The 18,993-nt window shown below is 35.8% G+C and overlaps 1 protein-coding gene across 4 annotated transcripts in view; it reads left to right on the top strand.

Moving 5' to 3' along the window:
• Positions 1 to 18,993, top strand: part of LOC137251433 (organic cation transporter protein-like) — a 224,772-nt gene that overhangs the window by 154,202 nt on the left and 51,577 nt on the right. The window contains exons 1-2 of one of the 4 annotated variants that reach the window (XM_067786060.1): positions 4,528 to 4,815; positions 4,890 to 4,991. The exons of 2 other annotated variants lie outside the window; for them this stretch is intronic. In XM_067786060.1, the coding sequence (XP_067642161.1) occupies positions 4,971 to 4,991 (21 nt within the window). In that variant the 5' untranslated portion in view covers positions 4,528 to 4,815; positions 4,890 to 4,970. Of the gene's footprint in view, positions 1 to 4,527; positions 4,992 to 18,993 lie in introns of those variants that run through there. One more of the 4 variants, XM_067786050.1, reaches the window with a different exon arrangement.

The raw sequence follows: 18,993 nt of genomic DNA, 5'->3' as shown, positions 1-18,993 counted from the left end.
GCATACTAATGCACGATTATATAAAGCTTGTCGTGCGCTTTCAGCCGTTGGAGAAAAAGCTTATTTTCAAAAACTAATACACTGCTTTTTCTTCCACGTTGCATTGTTGTGAGCAATGTTGACACGGCGATATTTAAAGATGTATCATACATTTAAGGAAAAGAGCTAAAGTGTGTTACTACACATGTACAACATTTAATTTTTTTAATGAAATTTTGTATGTAAATTCCTAGGCACTCATCTCACATCGCTATTTAAAATTAAGGAAATCTGACTATAACCACGCCGATTTTTCGATATCGAAAATTTCGAAAAACCGAAAAAGTGCGATAATTCGAATAAAGCGATGAAAATTGGTAGGTGGGTTGACCTTATGACGCAGAATAGAAAATTAAAAAAATTTTGGACAATGGGCGTGGCACCGCCCACTTTTAAAAGAAGGTAATTTAAAAGGTTTGCAAGCTGTAATTTGGCATTTGAAGATATCATGATGAAGTTTGGCAGTAACGTTACTCCTCTTACTATATGTGTGCAAATCGGATGACGAACGCGCCCACTTTAAAAATAAAATTTTTTTAAAGTCGAATTTAAAAAAAAAATTTAATATCTTTACAGTTTATAAGAAAATTATGTCAACATTCAACTCCAGTAATGATATGGTGCTACAAAATACAAAAATAAAAGAAAATTTCAAAATGGGCGTGGCTCCGCCCTTTTTCATTTAATTCGTCTAGAATACTTTTAATGCCATAAGTCGAACAAAAATTTACCAATCCTTGTGAAATTTGGTAAGGGCATAGCTTCTATGACGAAAACTGTTTTCTTTGAAAATGGGCGAAATCGGTTGAAGCCACGCCCAGTTTTTATACACAGTCCACGTTAACACGATAACTTGAGCAAAAATCGATATATCTTTACTAAACGTAATTCACGTACTTATCTGAACTAAATTTATCTTCGTATTAAAAATGGGTGAAATCCGACTATTACCACAGCCACTTTTTCGATATCGAAAATTTCGAAAAATGAAAAAAATGCCCTAAATGTATACCAAATACGATTGCATGCTCTCCAAAATGTAGATCCTGCTCGAACGTCACACACAAAATTTTTGGGTGTAAGACAGTCGGTAGACTCTGGATATCCAATATGATCGACATTTGCCGCGCCCATATTGTAAATAAGGTCGCCGATAATTTAGAGAGATCAGCGGTTTTGCTGGTAAGGTCATGTTATGCGATTGTTTAACGACACTTCTGTCCAGAAAGTATTCCTATCGATGCTCGAATTCGAAGAAGAGCAGAGGAGAGAGGAGAAGTAGGGAAATATATGTGCTTCCAATTGACGTTGTTTATAGCAGAGAAAAAATTACTGGTCTCCCTCAAGGACCAAAATTACATTGGCAGTTAATCGTTCATTGACGACAATAACGAAATATGAGTTGCCGTGGTTCAGTAGTGGGAGCAGTGGTAATTAAATCAGCCGGCCAAATTTGTAAAAAGACGAAAACTGAGGCACTTGCTACGACCATCCTACAATGCTTACAATAGTAGTGTAGCTGCCAGTGAGGTAGAGTCCTACCATGAAGTAGAGTATCCTACCATGCTACAGATTTGAGATCTCATCTAACTACCTCCTTCTTTTAAAGTATGGCTCCTTCGACATGGATATTTTTACCAATCAAAACTATCCGGAAAAAAGCGTTTGCCTTAGGTGATGCCGATTCTAGTCGGTACGTCCGTTAATCTGAAAGACTAAATAGCTGCGAGATGTTGGTGTGAACCGGAAACCTAAACTCCTTTTCTACGCTACTAGTGGCGCGTGTACTCCTAGAAGGCAGAGTGTTCAATTCAAGGATACCCTTGCAGAGAAGGTTGGTTGAGGATAGTCAAGTATTGCAGTGCTTCTGAGGAAAACAGATTCTAACCGTAATCGTAGCCAAAAGTCTACCTACACCATATTTCTGTGCTGGCAGAAGTTCTTGAGATGAGTGCTGGTGCAGTGAAGCCTTGCCTGATCTATGAAATGCTTAGCGTCGGATGGTGCCTCTCTCTTGCCAATTTATCTTGACTCAAGTTGAACGTTAAAAAAATCGAAAACTTCCAGTGACGAAAGAGTACTCAGTTCTCAGGCAGCAAATGCGAGAGCTGAGTAGAGAAATCATTTGTTACCTCTTTCATCACTAACTCCTCGACAACAAGTATGATTAAGTATCGCCCATTTTCAGCACCAATCTATTCTGGGTCCACAAAAACCAGCGCGCTTAAGATATCTCAACTTTTGCCCAAGTTATACTGTTATCGGCGGCCGGTGGTGTAGTGGTGGCATGCTTGCTTTCCCCACCGAAAGTTCTGGGTTCAGGTCCCAGGAAAATCAACATCAGTTCTTGTTGTTTCAGTTAGGACAAAAATCTTCTCAGCGGTATGGCACCTCGGCAGTGGTTTTGCAAACACCCCGAGTGTATTTCTGACATGAAATGCTTCTCAGTGAAAATTCGGAGTCAGCATAAAACATGTAGAAACCGTCCCGCCAAATTTTCAGGAAAAATTTAATAAGGAGCACGACGCAAATTGGAAGAGAAGCTCAGCCTAAATCTCTTCGGAGGTAAATCGCGCTAAGTATTTTTTTGTTTTTTTTTAAAAATATTTTTTGGCGAAACCAGGCCTTTTCTATACACGTCTGCTAAAAGATCTTTAGAAAAAGGTAGCAAAAAACTTATGAGCTTTCTTGAGAGGTGAAAACTACTGACAAACAGTATTTTGCTGGAGCGTTTTTTATATAGCCTTTTAATTTTTCTTTTGATGTGGATACTAACTCTTCAAAAAACCGGCGAGTAGTCTAGAATGAATCCGAGTTGAGTCGCAAAGGAATATGCGATTATAGCCGGTTTTGATTTCTTTATATGGGTTGGAGTGGTCTCTTTTGTTTAAGCATGTGGTATGGAGAGACCAGTTGTACCTGTTTATGCCTGAACGGGTAGTGACTGATTTGACTGGTTCTCCTTATACCCCACGGCTAGTGTCGGACAGATAATTTTCATACTCTTCTTTATACCTTTACTTTTTTCCATTCTTATCAAAAAAAATTCAATTAAGGAAAACAAATTATTTCAATTCTAAAAAAAATAAAATTATTATAAGGCCTTGAGCTCGATAATGAGCTCGATTGGCCATAAAACATGCAGGTCCTGCCCCGAAAATTTGTAGCTAAAAGTTGAAAAGTAGCACGACGCGAATTGGAAGTGAAGTTCGGTCTAAATCTCCTCTGAGGTAAATTGCGCCAAGGATTTTTTTATGGGACTCCGCATTTTTCTTAAATAATTCATTTCAATCCCATTTTATTCTACCCATTTCTACTTAAGGCTCACGATCGGCATACTAACTGGACACTGTCTTCTGGTGTCACATGCTTATAAGTTAGGCCTCGTCCGTAACAGCAGATATAGGAAGAAAAGGTGGAGCACGTTCTGTATTCGTGTCCTGAGCTCGCCAGATCAAGCCTCCAGCTTTTAGGGGATGCGGAATTTCCAGATCGCAAGGCAACAATTAAGCTAGGTTCTAGAAAACTTCTAGTATTTGCCAAGAGGACTGAGTTGTTCCATAGCATAAGTCCAACCACCTAATTAGAGCTCTTCCGTTCATTCAGTCTATGTGAAGTCTTTATTGTTAGGCCAGGTTTACCTAACCTAACCTACCCATTTTATTGCCGATGTTTTATTGTTGTTTAAAATCGGCTCTTTAAATTTTTAGATTAACTTATCCCAAGTGCACTTAAACTGTAGACAAAAGACATCAATCGCAAGCCACTCTTTTTAAGGACTAGTCGTACGATTTTTTACAGTGAATCTTCACAAGTTATAACACACTGTGTTTAAGTGCAGTTGGATATTGTGACGAATATTAGCATCACTAAGTGATAATAGCACCAATAAGCTGATACTAAGCAGCCACTCGTATGTACCTAAACAAAGCAATCATCATTCACACATACATACAAGGCAACGGAGAGATACTCACCATCAGCCGAAGTAGTACTCACATATAAACACGCATATGGCTTCATACTACAAATATACACGTACATGGATGGTAACCAAGCATGAAGTTCACGAAATTACTAGACCTTATGAGAAATAGGTGAACGAGGAAACCGAGAGTATAAAAGCAGCGCAGCTGAGGCATGACTAAGAAATTTTAATTTAAGCATGCAATTAGTTGTGAAGTAAGAGTTATTGTGAAGTTCTCTCAAAGTAGTCTAATAAGGACCCATTTTGCATTATTCAATATTGGAGTTATTTATTCAACAGTTTAGCGATTCGAACGTTAGCAGAAGATTTGGAATAAGCGGGATTTCCCCAAATTCGTTACAATACAAAATGTATCACTTTTGGTGTATACTCAACTAAATGGTAACACTAATTGATAAATGCTGTTTATTGTTGTTGTTTAGTTATTGTTGTATGCTGATGCCTACTGCATCGAATCAGTGTAAAACAAGCGCTGACTATAAAAACGATTTGTAAGCATGTGGCATAAAGCATTTGACAAGCGAATTTCAACGAATTTCATTCACCACCACTAACAACGCCCAGCAACAAATTAGAGATTGTGAAAAAACATTTTTGTTTACTTAAGCGAAGGTTTTTTAAATTAAAACCAAAAACAAAAATTGTGCAAAAACAAAAAATGCATAAAACTGCAAATAATTGAAATTAAGTGACTGTTTTTAAAAGAAATTCTCAATTTTTGTGTGTTTGTGCGCTTTAATAGAATTTGAATTGGTGCGCCTGCGCAAACGAACCGGAAGTGCTAACAAGTAAGAACACTTAAAATTTAGTTTCAAAAACAAGAAATAAAAAAAAATTACCAACTTTATTGTTTATTAACAAGCAATATAAATCAGAGACAACAATAACAATAGTTATTTAAAAACGATACCAGCGTAACGGATTTATAACGGCGCGTGCAAATATGCAACTGCAAGAATTTGTGGTAAGTAAAGTTCAATTCGTTTTTTTTTTTTTTGTTACATTGAGTATCAATCAAAATTATTTCGGAACATTGTTTAGGCAGTTAAGCGCGCAAGAACAACAAAAACAACTGCTGCCAAACCGCAAATTGATCACCAATAATTTTTTTTTTTTGTTAGTAAACGCGATATAAAGTTGGTATTACGATATGTAGCAATCATATCAAATTTTATGCCCATTTTTTATGAGCGTTTGAGTGACAATTGAACAAGCTTAAAAACGTTTTTGGTTTTATGTTTTCAGTTACAAATCTCATAGACATATTTACCACAATTGTTGGTGGGTGTTTTGCCAATTTAATGAGCTCGTTTTCATTGTAGTATTTGCTCTTATTGCGGATTAATAATTTTTATGCCTTTTCTTTTTATCCATCGAAAAAGTGAAAAAGCTAAATTCAGCTTAAATACTTTTCTGATTTTTTCTTGATTTTATTTTTAACCCAAACAAGTAATTCATTCTTTTAAACCTCAGGTAAGGAGTCACATGTAAGGCGCGTTCACCTCCGAAGAGATTTTAGGCCGAGATTCTCTTCTAATTTGCGTCGTGCTACTTTTAGTTTTTCCTACAAATTGACGGGACGGGACCTACTTGTTTTATGCCGACTCCGAGCGTGATTGTTGTCAGTGGATGAGGCAACTCCACTACCTCGGCGGTATATAGCATTGTACCTGCTTTTGCAAGTTCATTTGACTGCCCGTTGTCCTGGATATAAATGTGGCCACGAAACCATATGAGGGTGCTGCTTCAGAAGTGTGCTTTAGCACTAATCGTCTTCTTGCAAGCACTTACGACATTGGACTCAATGATGTGGAAGTTCAGCGGCATTAACACTGCTCGGCTATCTGAGTAAACTCATGTCTCGTTCCGCCTTACTGAGTCCACAGGTTCTCTCTAATCTGTGCTCTCGCTTGGAATATACTAGCCAAGTCAACTTCCAGGCGCGTTATTTCCCTCTTCACCCCCGCCCTTGTCCCTTTCAAACCTTTCTTAAGAGTAATCCTCACTTCGTAAATTTTTTGTGAAAAAACCAGCGATGGCGTAAGGTAGTCTGTTGTCAAAATTATACCGAGAAGCATACTGAGGATATCACTGTGAGCAAAACTTCCAAATTTTCCCCAGTCTTCCCTCTGGGTATCCTTTGTATGAGAGGTGGCACGTCCCTTATCATACCCAAACCATTTTTAAGTCATGATCATCGCTGAAACAATTTCAGTAAGTGTTTTAAATTTGATTGTGATCGAGCTTAGAAGGAGATTGGATGTGCCTCAGATTACGCTATCTCTTTACACTTAAAAAAAACCTGTGCATTCACTAAATGGTTATAAATTTACTAAGAGGCCTTGGAATAATTGCTTTGCTTGCCAAATCACGGCCTTTGAAATATAAAGTAGACATTTATGCAGTTTAAAATTTATTAGACTTTACATATTTGAATTGCATATCGATGAGGTCATTGAGCACAAAAATGTGAAAACGTGATAAATAAATACCAAATTAATAAGTATGCAGCCAACTCCCAGCTTATGTTAAAAATGTCAACAGGTCACCAATTTTTCATCAAATTTTAACAAAACATCAATTTGTTTCATGGAAAAACATGCACAACAATATATATCCGAATGAATCTATTAAACATTTTTAGATATGCCTTTGGTTGGGTAAGATTATGGAAATTTAAGTTTATTTTCAAAATACACCGAAAGAAATACAATTGTTTGGTTAGCTAACAAAAAATAAAACTACGTGGCGCGTGATTTACCTTCGAGGAATTTCACCTCCTAATTTGCGTCGCGGTCCTTTTAATTTTTCCTACAAATTGGAGGGACGGGAGCTATTTGTTTTATGCCGACTCCATACGGCATCTGCAAAGCAGATGAATTTTCACTGAGAACCTTTTTATCCAGAAATACATTCGAAGTGCTTGCCAAATCACTTTCGAGGGGCGATACCGCTTAGAAACACTTTTTTCTAATTAAAAAAACGTGTATCTAAATTTTTTTTGTAACTTTGCCCCACTCCCATGACCCTCGGTATGGTAGGTACTAAGTTCTGTTGAACGCGCCTGAAAATATTCCACTTAATCTATATATTAATACGCTAACAAAATTTCCATACAATCAATTGACAGGCTGTTTCGCATACTTAGCATACGTAAAATCATATAAAAGTTATATGAATCGATTCGTATTGAACAGCCGCAGTGCATAGGCCTATTTTTGTTAACAAATATTACTCTATTTGTTTATAATTAATAGAAAAATTTTTTTGTAAATTCGAAAATCTGTGCAACTATCGAAATTGCCATCTGTAGGACGCACTATGTTCACAAACCCCCCTGAGTACATAGCTCCAAATACTCAATTGTTCCGTTGCTCAAATGTTTCACCTCTACGTATGTATATATTTGTGCACGCCAAACGGTGAGAGAACTACTCATGGCGCAACGATACAAGGTGGCAGCATGGAACAGCTGATTATAAACTTTTTTATTTGATTTGATACATCAACTTCCGGTGCAGTTCGATTTTGACATTTGTCCATCGAATTTACAAAAACAAAGTACATAGAACTTTTATTTATGTTTGTAGGTATGTCACCATGCTGCCACCTTGTATCGTTCCGTCATGGAACTACTGCTTCACTCATTTTCTGTTGAAATAAAATATTGTTTCACATTGTTTCCAATTACCTATATTGGTTTGTACCAAAATCTTTAAAAAATTGTTCTAAAATAATTGTTAGCGCACAAAAAAACTTTAAAGAGAAGTAATAACTTAACCGGCCTATTTTTTTGGACAAATTTTACTTACACGTAAAAGCATAGGTCTTCATTTAACAGATTCTTTGTTTTTCATTTTAGGTGCTTTAAAAAAAATAAATCAGAAATAATGAGTCAACTTTTGTTCAAACTTACTAAATTTATTTATTTATAACAATCAATTGCAAATTTGACCCAAATGTTTTTTGCATTTCCAGATTTTATGCTCATTTTAGATATACCACGTCTTATAGTGAACAAAAAATAAATAAATTTGCTACAAAGATATTACATTAAAATTTGTATATTGTCTTTTATGCTAATTTATTTTGATATTTCTTATTTTATTTTATTATATTATCTTTTATTTCAACTTAGTTTATTATTATTTAAATGCAACTTGATTGAATCGGAAAATTTCACGTTGTATATTAAACGAAAAAAAAAAACGACCCAAAAACGTTTTCGATTTTAGGTCGAAATATTGCATAGGCAGTATATTACCCACTATATTTATTATTAGGCTAACTTTGTTTGATTATATGCCCATTAATCGGATGCTTAGATCCCATACTCCTAATTTGTTTATGTCGCTTAAAATTATGAAATAAATTTTATTTTGGTAAATATGTTTGCGTGAATAATTTCAATGTTTTTGTTCCTTTTTCTTTTTTTTCTAATTAATTCTGCTTTGCTATATCTTAGTATTATATCGTTCACAGACGATATTTTATGGTAGATATGGTCATATATATTCATCTCCATTTCATGAATATGAATGTTTACAAATTTAATACAAATTAATTACGTGCATTGGTCTCAATGGGAATCCCAAAATTAAATATCCGAATATTAGAATCTTCATATTTCCACAATGATAACATTAAAACCCGGAAAAAGGTCCAAGTGCGCTTATTGCGTTTTTATATGGAACTCTTTATTCACATCACTTAATTTTTTCGCACTTTAAGTACTTTATTTTTTTTCTTTCATTTAAATTTTTTTAGTAAACTCTGCCTTTTTCTTTCAGTGTACTAAAGCAATTAAATTTACCTTTTTGTAAAATCTTTTCAATATTTCAAATTTTAGTCAAGCTAAGCAAAAATCAATTTCACGCTAATAAATAAGAACTATTGACAAAAAAAAACATAAAAAGAATTAATTTGGATGTCAGCATGAAAATTTAATTAGATCTTCAACACTTAGCACATGAAATTTTGGCGTATACAGATATATATATCCTTCCGTTTATTTTTTTCATTTAGGTCTTTTTTTGTCGATATTGATTTTTATTAGAGCTGAATATTTTACTCGACCTTTCGGCCATTTTCTACTTTATTATTGTCAATTTTGAAGGTCAACTGAAAGTTGTTTACAATTTATTACAGCTGCGAAAACACTTGAACATATCGCACACTAACTACAAAAGAGTCACAACTTAAAATTTTTCAAAATCGCTTTTTTCCATAAACTAATGCACAGTACACATTTCTAATTGCCCCTTAAATTTCGTTGTCATTATTTTCTCCTTTAACTGGAAAATTACCGTTATGCCAGTTTTGGTGTTGATTGCATCGCTTGCGCTTTTTCAACTAAAGAGTACTATTTTTAGTTGTGTCAATGTGCTTAAGAACAAGTGAACAGTTTTTTTACGCATAAAGTGTATTATTTTAAATTCTGACTATCTTGTTGCATAAAACTTTTAACTTTGTTGTGTATTAATTAAAATTGTGTCTTTTTATACGTAAAGAGTGCGTAAAGTTGCTTGTATTATTGTGAAATGTGCCTTTTATGGTGAAATAATTGTGAATGTACGAGTAGTAAGTTTTCTTAGAAATAGTCATTATTCAAAATTGCTATATATTTTGTCCGTAAACAAATAATTACAACAAAATTTCGTAAATTCATTTTATAATGAAGGTATCCTTCTTTGTAAAACTGGATTTCAGTATAACATTACAGACGTTTTCACATAAACCGCTTTTCTTATCTCCTGAACATTTACATTTTTTCAAGTTGTGACTCTTTTGTATTTAGTGTGCGATATGAATTTATAAATTAGGGCGGGTCAGTTTGTAGAGCATCGACAACAGGAAAAAGCGCATACCATGCGAAATATTCAAAGCCATTTTTAAGTGAAACATTTACTTGTCCCTGTACTTCTCCGTATACTTAAACCCAAAAGTACTCAGAATAGTTCATAGATCATTTTCCGTATATGCTATTTTTGGTTAAAATTCGACACGCGCTAATGTGAGAACGTATGAAATAATTTACTTAATATTTTATAACTAAGTCAATGCGAAATATGATCTGTATAGTAAGCTCGCAAAGTTTTAGTTTTTATTGACTCTAATTATGATTAACTGTGTTTTCTATTTGCATTTTTTCCTCTTTCAAATATCGTTTGCTTTTCTGATAGCTACGGTTAAAACTAGTGCCGTTTTCAGTAGCATCACCACCACACATTTAGCAAGCGATTGAGAATGCATTGACAAGTGATCATTTGCAATTGTTTCATTCACGCGACAGTCGCCTAGCCGCAAGTGCGCAAACTTCTCAAACTGTTTGTAAGGACATTTAATTAAGTAGAAACAATTTGCATTTACTAAGGTATCAAAGGCGCCACCTACGATAAGAGAAGGCTCTACTATTTTTAATGAACAGATGTAATTATCTTACCTTCTACAGGCTCGCCACTTTTGATCAGTAGGTGATTTCGGGCTACTTTTTGGTATGTCTGGAGATTGGGCATGAAGAAACCTAATTTCTATCTCCTTCTCCCAGCCATAGGTGCGTTCATCGCCATCTACAACTCGATGGATATCGAGTTCATCAACCACCGGTTGCTTGAAAATCGATCAAGCGATTCGTAATCTGCACCTCGCCTACTAACCAATCCTGTCCACAGATTCGTCATTTACGACTCGCCGGGTATCGATTCCACCAACTAGCGGTTGCTGGAATCTATCCACCGATTCGTTATCGCCGACTTACCAATTTAATCCACCAACCCATCGATTCGTTATTTAAGACTCACCACGTATCGATTTCACTAATTCGCCAGAAATCGATGCACCGCCCCATCGGGTGTGCCCATCAACCGCCAAAAACTTAACACCACCAATCGCCTGTCGAACCATAGTAACCTGTTATGCTGGGCGATAGTACACTAGTTCGCTGCAAAGCCGGTAACCGTACACCGAATACACCAGAAACCTTACTGTGTCCGTCAACCTGTCCGCCGCCTGTGTGCACGTCTTAACCAAATACCACTAACACAGTAGCGTGTATTCGTTTAAAAAGGAAATATTTCTTATTTAAATTTAATAAAAATTAAAAAACTTTTAATATAAATTAATTACTGACTTTATGTCAGTTAACAAACTTCACAAAATATGAGGACTTGAATTTTTGTAGGGATTGTGTTTTTCTTATTTTGCACTCATAAAAAAGCGACTAAATTTTAATAAGTTGCGCAATCATTGACTCAACGAATTGATTAAAAAATTGACATATCCGTTATTAGTACAAAATATTAATTACTGACTATTCGTTTTTCTAGTTAGTCGAACATTTTCTAATTGAATAATTAAAACTCTGAATAATTAATCGATAGATTCAACAACTGATTAATCAATTAACTGCTTAGGTCACTCACAAATTATTTATCAGTTATTTTATTTAAACTTATCGTATTTCTCAAAAAAACTGTTGTATTGAGTTTTTTTATTTTTAAAGTTCAAAAATCAAACAAATTTAATTGCAATCATGATTCTCAACGAATTGATTAAAATAGTTGAGAGATCCGTGATTAGAAGAAATAATCATTTGTGACTAATCATTTTTGCGAATTAATCGAACATTTTGTATAAACTACTTTAAGTTCTGAATAACAAATTAGTAGAAAAATTAAACAAATTGTTAATAAGCTTATTGTATAGCCCACTTTCAAATTACCTATGATTCAATTTTTTGAAATTATTACCTTACTCAAACAAAAAACAAAAAAAAAAAACAAGTACATTGAGATTTTTATATTTTTTTCATTATAACAGATCTACTTTCTTATTTAAATTTAATAAAAATCATTATTATAAAGCGCCTAATATAAATTAACTACTGACTTTATGTCAGTTAACAAACTTTACAAAAAATTAGGAGTTCAACCAAACCAAAACAAAAAAGTTTTGGATTTTTATAGTGATTGTAATTTTTTGCAATCATAAAAAAACTACTAAGTTTTATCGCAAGCATTAATCGTACGTAGATTGATTGCAGTTTGCAGTTTTTCGTTCATTATCAAATCAAACAAAATTTATTGCAAACAAATAAATCGTGCACTCATTGACTCAACGAATGAATTAAAATAATTGACAGATCTGTCATTAGAGCAAAATATTAATTTCTGACTAACCGAACATTTTTCTTGTTGAATAATTAAAATTATAATTAATTGATTCATTGAACTAGTGATTAATCAATCAACTGTGTAGGCAACTCACAAATTATTTACCAGTTATTTTAATTAAACTTATCGCATTTCTTTACAAAAAAATGTTGTGTTGGCTTTTTTATTTTTAAAATTCAAAAAGATCAACTTTTTGGGATTTCTTTTAAATTTATTAAAAATCATTAATAAAAAGCATTAATAAACATTAATTACTGACCTTTCTTTAAATTTTTGTGCTTATATTTAATTATGACTTTTATATACTCACACAAGTCACTGAATGACTTACTTTAATAGGAGTCACTAATATAAATTATTTATTGACTTTTATTTCTGAAATTAACCGTACAACTATACATTGGACCATGATCCCCGGCTCAGATTCATCGAATTTATTTACAGTTAAAACCAAGATCGATTTGCAATATATTTGTTTTTTTTTTTTTTTTTTTTTTGTTTAAAGGATTACCAAAAGATTATTTCGCAAAGTGACCATTCACCAACGGTTAATAAAAGCAATCGGATCATGTCTATGTTCCAGACCGTAAAATGACTTCAATTCCTTCAAGACTTACACGTACAATAATAAACTAAATGTAAAAATTAAAAGACGACGTTACGATTCTATTACAACAGTTTTTTTGTACTAATTCAAGTTACAACACAGCTTCAAGCTTAACAAGACATGGGGAAATAATTTTAAAGGTGAATGTGATAGGAATGTGCACATATCGGTATACGTTTATATTTATTTAGTAGATATGTATATGAGTTTAAAAACTTAACAAAAAAAACCCTTTTACAGCAAAGATTTGAAGTAAAACTAATCAAAACCATCTAATAAAGTATTATGGGCGCTTCCACGTCGCTATTAGGAAAAGGTTAAACTCGCTATATCTTCGCCAATATTTGAAGGATGTCTATATGAAGGAATTGAGGTGGGCAATGATCGTGAGTGGCAGTGGGAATGGGAGTAGTAGTGGTAGTTGGGTGGAAGTAAGAGTGGGAGGGGAGTGGTGCTATACACAAAGTTAGGACTGCGTTTAGGGCGTAGGTTAGGTTGACAACCAAGCGGAATAACCCCAATTAGGTACCAGGACTTATGACGAATTAGGTGCCAGAACTTCGTCCTATTTACAAATAATAGAAGCTTTCTTGGGCCTAGCTTTATTGTTGCCTCGAAATTTGGCAACTTTGCAAGCGCAGTACAAGATCACAGAACTGGGCGAATTGTTTTTTCTTGCAGGTCGCAATTCCTACACCTGCTGTTATTGACGAGGCATATTCATAAGCATGTGATGCCAGAAGGGAGTGTCCAGTAAGGTTCATGCTGGAGTCTTCTCTCTTCAGAGATATGAGCAACTTTGTCAGCCTAGCGTCGTAGGATTTGCACAATATTTTACAAATTTTCATCCCCGCGCTTCGATCAACGCCTTTCCTGCTTGATGGCTAATTTGCAACCATGCTGCACCCTCCTTTGCCTACTCATTGGCCTTATCATTACCTACCTTTATAACTGGAAATCTATATATATAAAAAGAAGTGTACATTTTGATTTTCACTCCATAATTCGAGAACGGATAGAAAGATTGCCATGAAATTTTTAGGAAGGATACAGGAAGGAGAGATGATCGTTAGTTGATTTTGAAATCCCAAATCGGTTTAGCCATTCTTGAGTTATGATTTTTCTTTAGAAAAAATTCAAATCTAATATATAAAATTCTTCTGTCACGGAAATTTTGTGAGCATATTGGGTAGGTCTAAGAATCGGCCAACGTCTACCTTTTTTTCGCTACGTGCCTAGGGTCTTGAGATCAAAACGTGGACCCGGGTACCCCTAGAATGTGTTTATACAATATGGATATCAAATGAAAACTGTTGATGAGTGCTATAGTACAGGATAATTTGCATACAACTGGGAGGCTAGGGTCTCGAGATATAGCCCAAAACGTAGACCCGGGTACCCCTAGAATGTGTTTATACAATATGGATATCAAATGAAAACTGTTGATGAGTGCTATAGTACAGGATAATTTGCATACAACTGGGAGGCTAGGGCCTCGAGATATAGCCCAAAACGTGGACCCGGGTACCCCTACAATGTGTTTATAAAATATGGATATCAAACGAAAGCTGTTGATGAATGCTATAGTACAGGATAATTTTCATACAACTGGGAGGCTAGGGTCTCGAGATGTAGCCCAAACGTGGACCCGGGTACCCCTAGAATGTGTTTATACAATATGGATATCAAATGAAAACTGTTGATGAGTGCTATACTACAGGATAATTTTCATACAACTGGGAGGCTAGGGTCTCGAGATATAGCCCAAAACGTGGACCCGGGTACCCCTAGAATGTGTTTATAAAATATGGATATCAAATGAAAGGTGTTGATGAGTGCTATAGTACAGGATAATTTTCATACAACTGGGAGGCTAGGGTCTCGAGATATAGCCCAAAACGTAGACCCGGGTACCCCTAAAATGTGTTTATACAATATGGATATCAAATGAAAACTGTTGATGAGTGCTATAGTACAGGATAATTTTCATACAACTGGGAGGCTAGGGTCTCGAGATATAGCCCAAAACGTAGACCCGGGTACCCCTAGAATGTGTTTATACAATATGGATATCAAATGAAAACTGCTGATGAGTGCTATACTACAGGATAATTTTCATACAACTGGGAGGCTAGGGTCTCGAGATATAGCCCAAAACGTGGACCCGGTTACCCCTATAATGTGTTTATAAAATATGGATATCAAATGAAAGCTGTTGATGAGTGCTATAGTACAGGATAATTTTCATACAACTGGGAGGCTAGGGTCTCGAGATATAGCCCAAAACGTAGACCCGGGTACCCCTAGAATGTGCTTATACAATATGGATATCAAATGAAAACTGTTGATGAGTGCTATAGTACAGGATAGTTTTCATACAACTGGGAGGCTAGGGTCTCGAGATATAGCCGAAAACGTAGACCCGGGTACCCCTAAAATGTGTTTATACAATATGGATATCAAATGAAAACTGTTGATGAGTGCTATAGTACAGGATAATTTTCATACAACTGGGAGGCTAGGGTCTCGATATATAGCCCAAAACGTAGACCCGGGTACCCCTAGAATGTGTTTATACAATATGGATATCAAATGAAAACTGTTGATGAGTGCTATAGTACAGGATAATTTGCATACAACTGGGAGGCTAGGGTCTCGAGATATAGCCCAAAACGTAGACCCTGGTACCCCTAGAATGTGTTTATACAATATGGATATCAAATGAAAACTGTTGATGAGTGCTATAGTACAGGATAATTTTCATACAACTGGGAGGCTAGGGTCTCGATATATAGCCCAAAACGTAGACCCGGGTACCCCTAAAATGTGTTTATACAATATGGATATCAAATGAAAACTGTTGATGAGTGCTGTAGTACAGGATAATTTTCATACAACTGGGAGGCTAGGGTCTCGATATATAGCCCAAAACGTAGACCCGGGTACCCCTAGAATGTGTTTATACAATATGGATATCAAATGAAAACTGTTGATGAGTGCTATAGTACAGGATAATTTTCATACAACTGGGAGGCTAGGGTCTCGATATATAGCCCAAAACGTAGACCCGGGTACCCCTAGAATGTGTTTATACAATATGGATATCAAATGAAAACTGTTGATGAGTGCTATAGTACAGGATAATTTGCATACAACTGGGAGGCTAGGGTCTCGAGATATAGCCCAAAACGTAGACCCGGGTACCCCTAGAATGTGCTTATACAATATGGATATCAAATGAAAACTGTTGATGAGTGCTATAGTACAGGATAGTTTTCATACAACTGGGAGGCTAGGGTCTCGATATATAGCCCAAAACGTAGACCCGGGTACCCCTAGAATGTGCTTATACAATATGGATATCAAATGAAAACTGTTGATGAGTGCTATAGTACAGGATAGTTTTCATACAACTGGGAGGCTAGGGTCTCGAGATATAGCCGAAAACGTAGACCCGGGTACCCCTAAAATGTGTTTATACAATATGGATATCAAATGAAAACTGTTGATGAGTGCTATAGTACAGGATAGTTTTCATACAACTGGGAGGCTAGGGTCTCGAGATATAGCCGAAAACGTAGACCCGGGTACCCCTAAAATGTGTTTATACAATATGGATATCAAATGAAAACTGTTGATGAGTGCTATAGTACAGGATAATTTGCATACAACTGGGAGGCTAGGGTCTCGAGATATAGCCCAAAACGTAGACCCTGATACCCCTAGAATGTGTTTATACAATATGGATATCAAATGAAAACTGTTGATGAGTGCTATAGTACAGGATAATTTTCATACAACTGGGAGGCTAGGGTCTCGAGATATAGCCCAAAACGTAGACCCGGGTACCCCTAAAATGTGTTTATACAATATGGATATCAAATGAAAACTGTTGATGAGTGCTATAGTACAGGATAATTTTCATACAACTGGGAGGCTAGGGTCTCGATATATAGCACAAAACGTAGACCCGGGTACCCCTAAAATGTGTTTATACAGTATGGATATCAAATGAAAACTGTTGATGAGTGTTATAGTACAGGATAATTTTCATACAACTGGGAGGCTAGGGTCTCGAGATATAGCCCAAAACGTAGACCCGGGTACCCCTAAAATGTGTTTATACAATATGGATATCAAATGAAAACTGTTGATGAGTGCTATAGTACAGGATAATTTTCATACAACTGGGAGGCTAGGGTCTCGATATATAGCCCAAAACGTAGACCCGGGTACCCCTAAAATGTGTTTATACAATATGGATATCAAATGAAAACTGTTGATGAGTGCTATAGTACAGGATAATTTTCATACAACTGGGAGGCTAGGGTCTCGAGATATAGCCCAAAACGTAGACCCGGGTACCCCTAAAATGTGTTTATACAATATGGATATCAAATGAAAACTGTTGATGAGTGCTATAGTACAGGATAATTTTCATACAACTGGGAGGCTAGGGTCTCGAGATATAGCCCAAAACGTAGACCCGGGTACCCCTAAAATGTGTTTATACAATATGGATATCAAATGAAAACTGTTGATGAGTGCTATAGTACAGGATAATTTTCATACAACTGGGAGGCTAGGGTCTCGAGATATAGCCCAAAACGTAGACCCGGGTACCCCTAAAATGTGTTTATACAATATGGATATCAAATGAAAACTGTTGATGAGTGCTATAGTACAGGATAGTTTTCATACAACTGGGAGGCTAGGGCTCGAGATATAGCCGAAAACGTAGACCCGGGTACCCCTAAAATGTGTTTATACAATATGGATATCAAATGAAAACTGTTGATGAGTGCTATAGTACAGGATAATTTGCATACAACTGGGAGGCTAGGGTCTCGAGATATAGCCCAAAACGTAGACCCTGGTACCCCTAGAATGTGTTTATACAATATGGATATCATATGAAAACTGTTGATGAGTGCTATAGTACAGGATAATTTTCATACAACTGGGAGGCTAGGGTCTCGAGATATAGCCCAAAACGTAGACCCGGGTACCCCTAGAATGTGCTTATAAAATATGGATATCAAATGAAAGCTGTTGATGAGTACTATAGTATAGGATAATTTGCATAAAACTGGGAGGCTAGGGTCTCGAGATATAGCCCAAAACGTAGACCGGGGTACCCCTGGAATGTGTTTATACAATATGGATATCAAATGAAAACTGTTGATGAGTGCTATAGTACAGGATAGTTTTCATACAACTGGGAGGCTAGGGTCTCGAGATATAGCCGAAAACGTAGACCCGGGTACCCCTAAAATGTGTTTATACAATATGGATATCAAATGAAAACTGTTGATGAGTGCTATAGTACAGGATAGTTTTCATACAACTGGGAGGCTAGGGTCTCGAGATATAGCCGAAAACGTAGACCCGGGTACCCCTAAAATGTGTTTATACAATATGGATATCAAATGAAAACTGTTGATGAGTGCTATAGTACAGGATAATTTGCATACAACTGGGAGGCTAGGGTCTCGAGATATAGCCCAAAACGTAGACCCTGGTACCCCTAGAATGTGTTTATACAATATGGATATCAAATGAAAACTGTTGATGAGTGCTATAGTACAGGATAATTTTCATACAACTGGGAGGCTAGGGTCTCGAGATATAGCCCAAAACGTAGACCCGGGTACCCCTAAAATGTGTTTATACAATATGGATATCAAATGAAAACTGTTGATGAGTGCTATAGTACAGGATAATTTTCATACAACTGGGAGGCTAGGGTCTCGATATATAGCCCAAAACGTAGACCCGGGTACCCCTAAAATGTGTTTATACAATATGGATATCAAATGAAATCTGTTGATGAGTGCTATAGTACAGGATAATTTGCATACAACTGGGAGGCTAGGGTCTCGAGATATAGCCCAAAACGTAGACCCGGGTACCCCTAAAATGTGTTTATACAATATGGATATCAAATGAAAACTGTTGATGAGTGCTATAGTACAGGATAATTTTCATACAACTGGGAGGCTAGGGTCTCGATATATAGCCCAAAACGTAGACCCGGGTACTCCTAAAATGTGTTTATACAATATGGATATCAAATGAAAACTGTTGATGAGTGCTATAGTACAGGATAATTTTCATACAACTGGGAGGCTAGGGTCTCGATATATAGCCCAAAACGTAGACCCGGGTACCCCCAGAATGTGTTTATA

Source organism: Eurosta solidaginis, chromosome 1, assembly GCF_040869045.1.
Source record: "Eurosta solidaginis isolate ZX-2024a chromosome 1, ASM4086904v1, whole genome shotgun sequence".
In the NCBI taxonomy this organism is placed as follows: domain Eukaryota; kingdom Metazoa; phylum Arthropoda; class Insecta; order Diptera; family Tephritidae; genus Eurosta; species Eurosta solidaginis.
The sequence above is the reverse complement of the archived record's forward strand: the minus strand, read 5'-3'. Positions and strand labels throughout refer to the sequence as shown.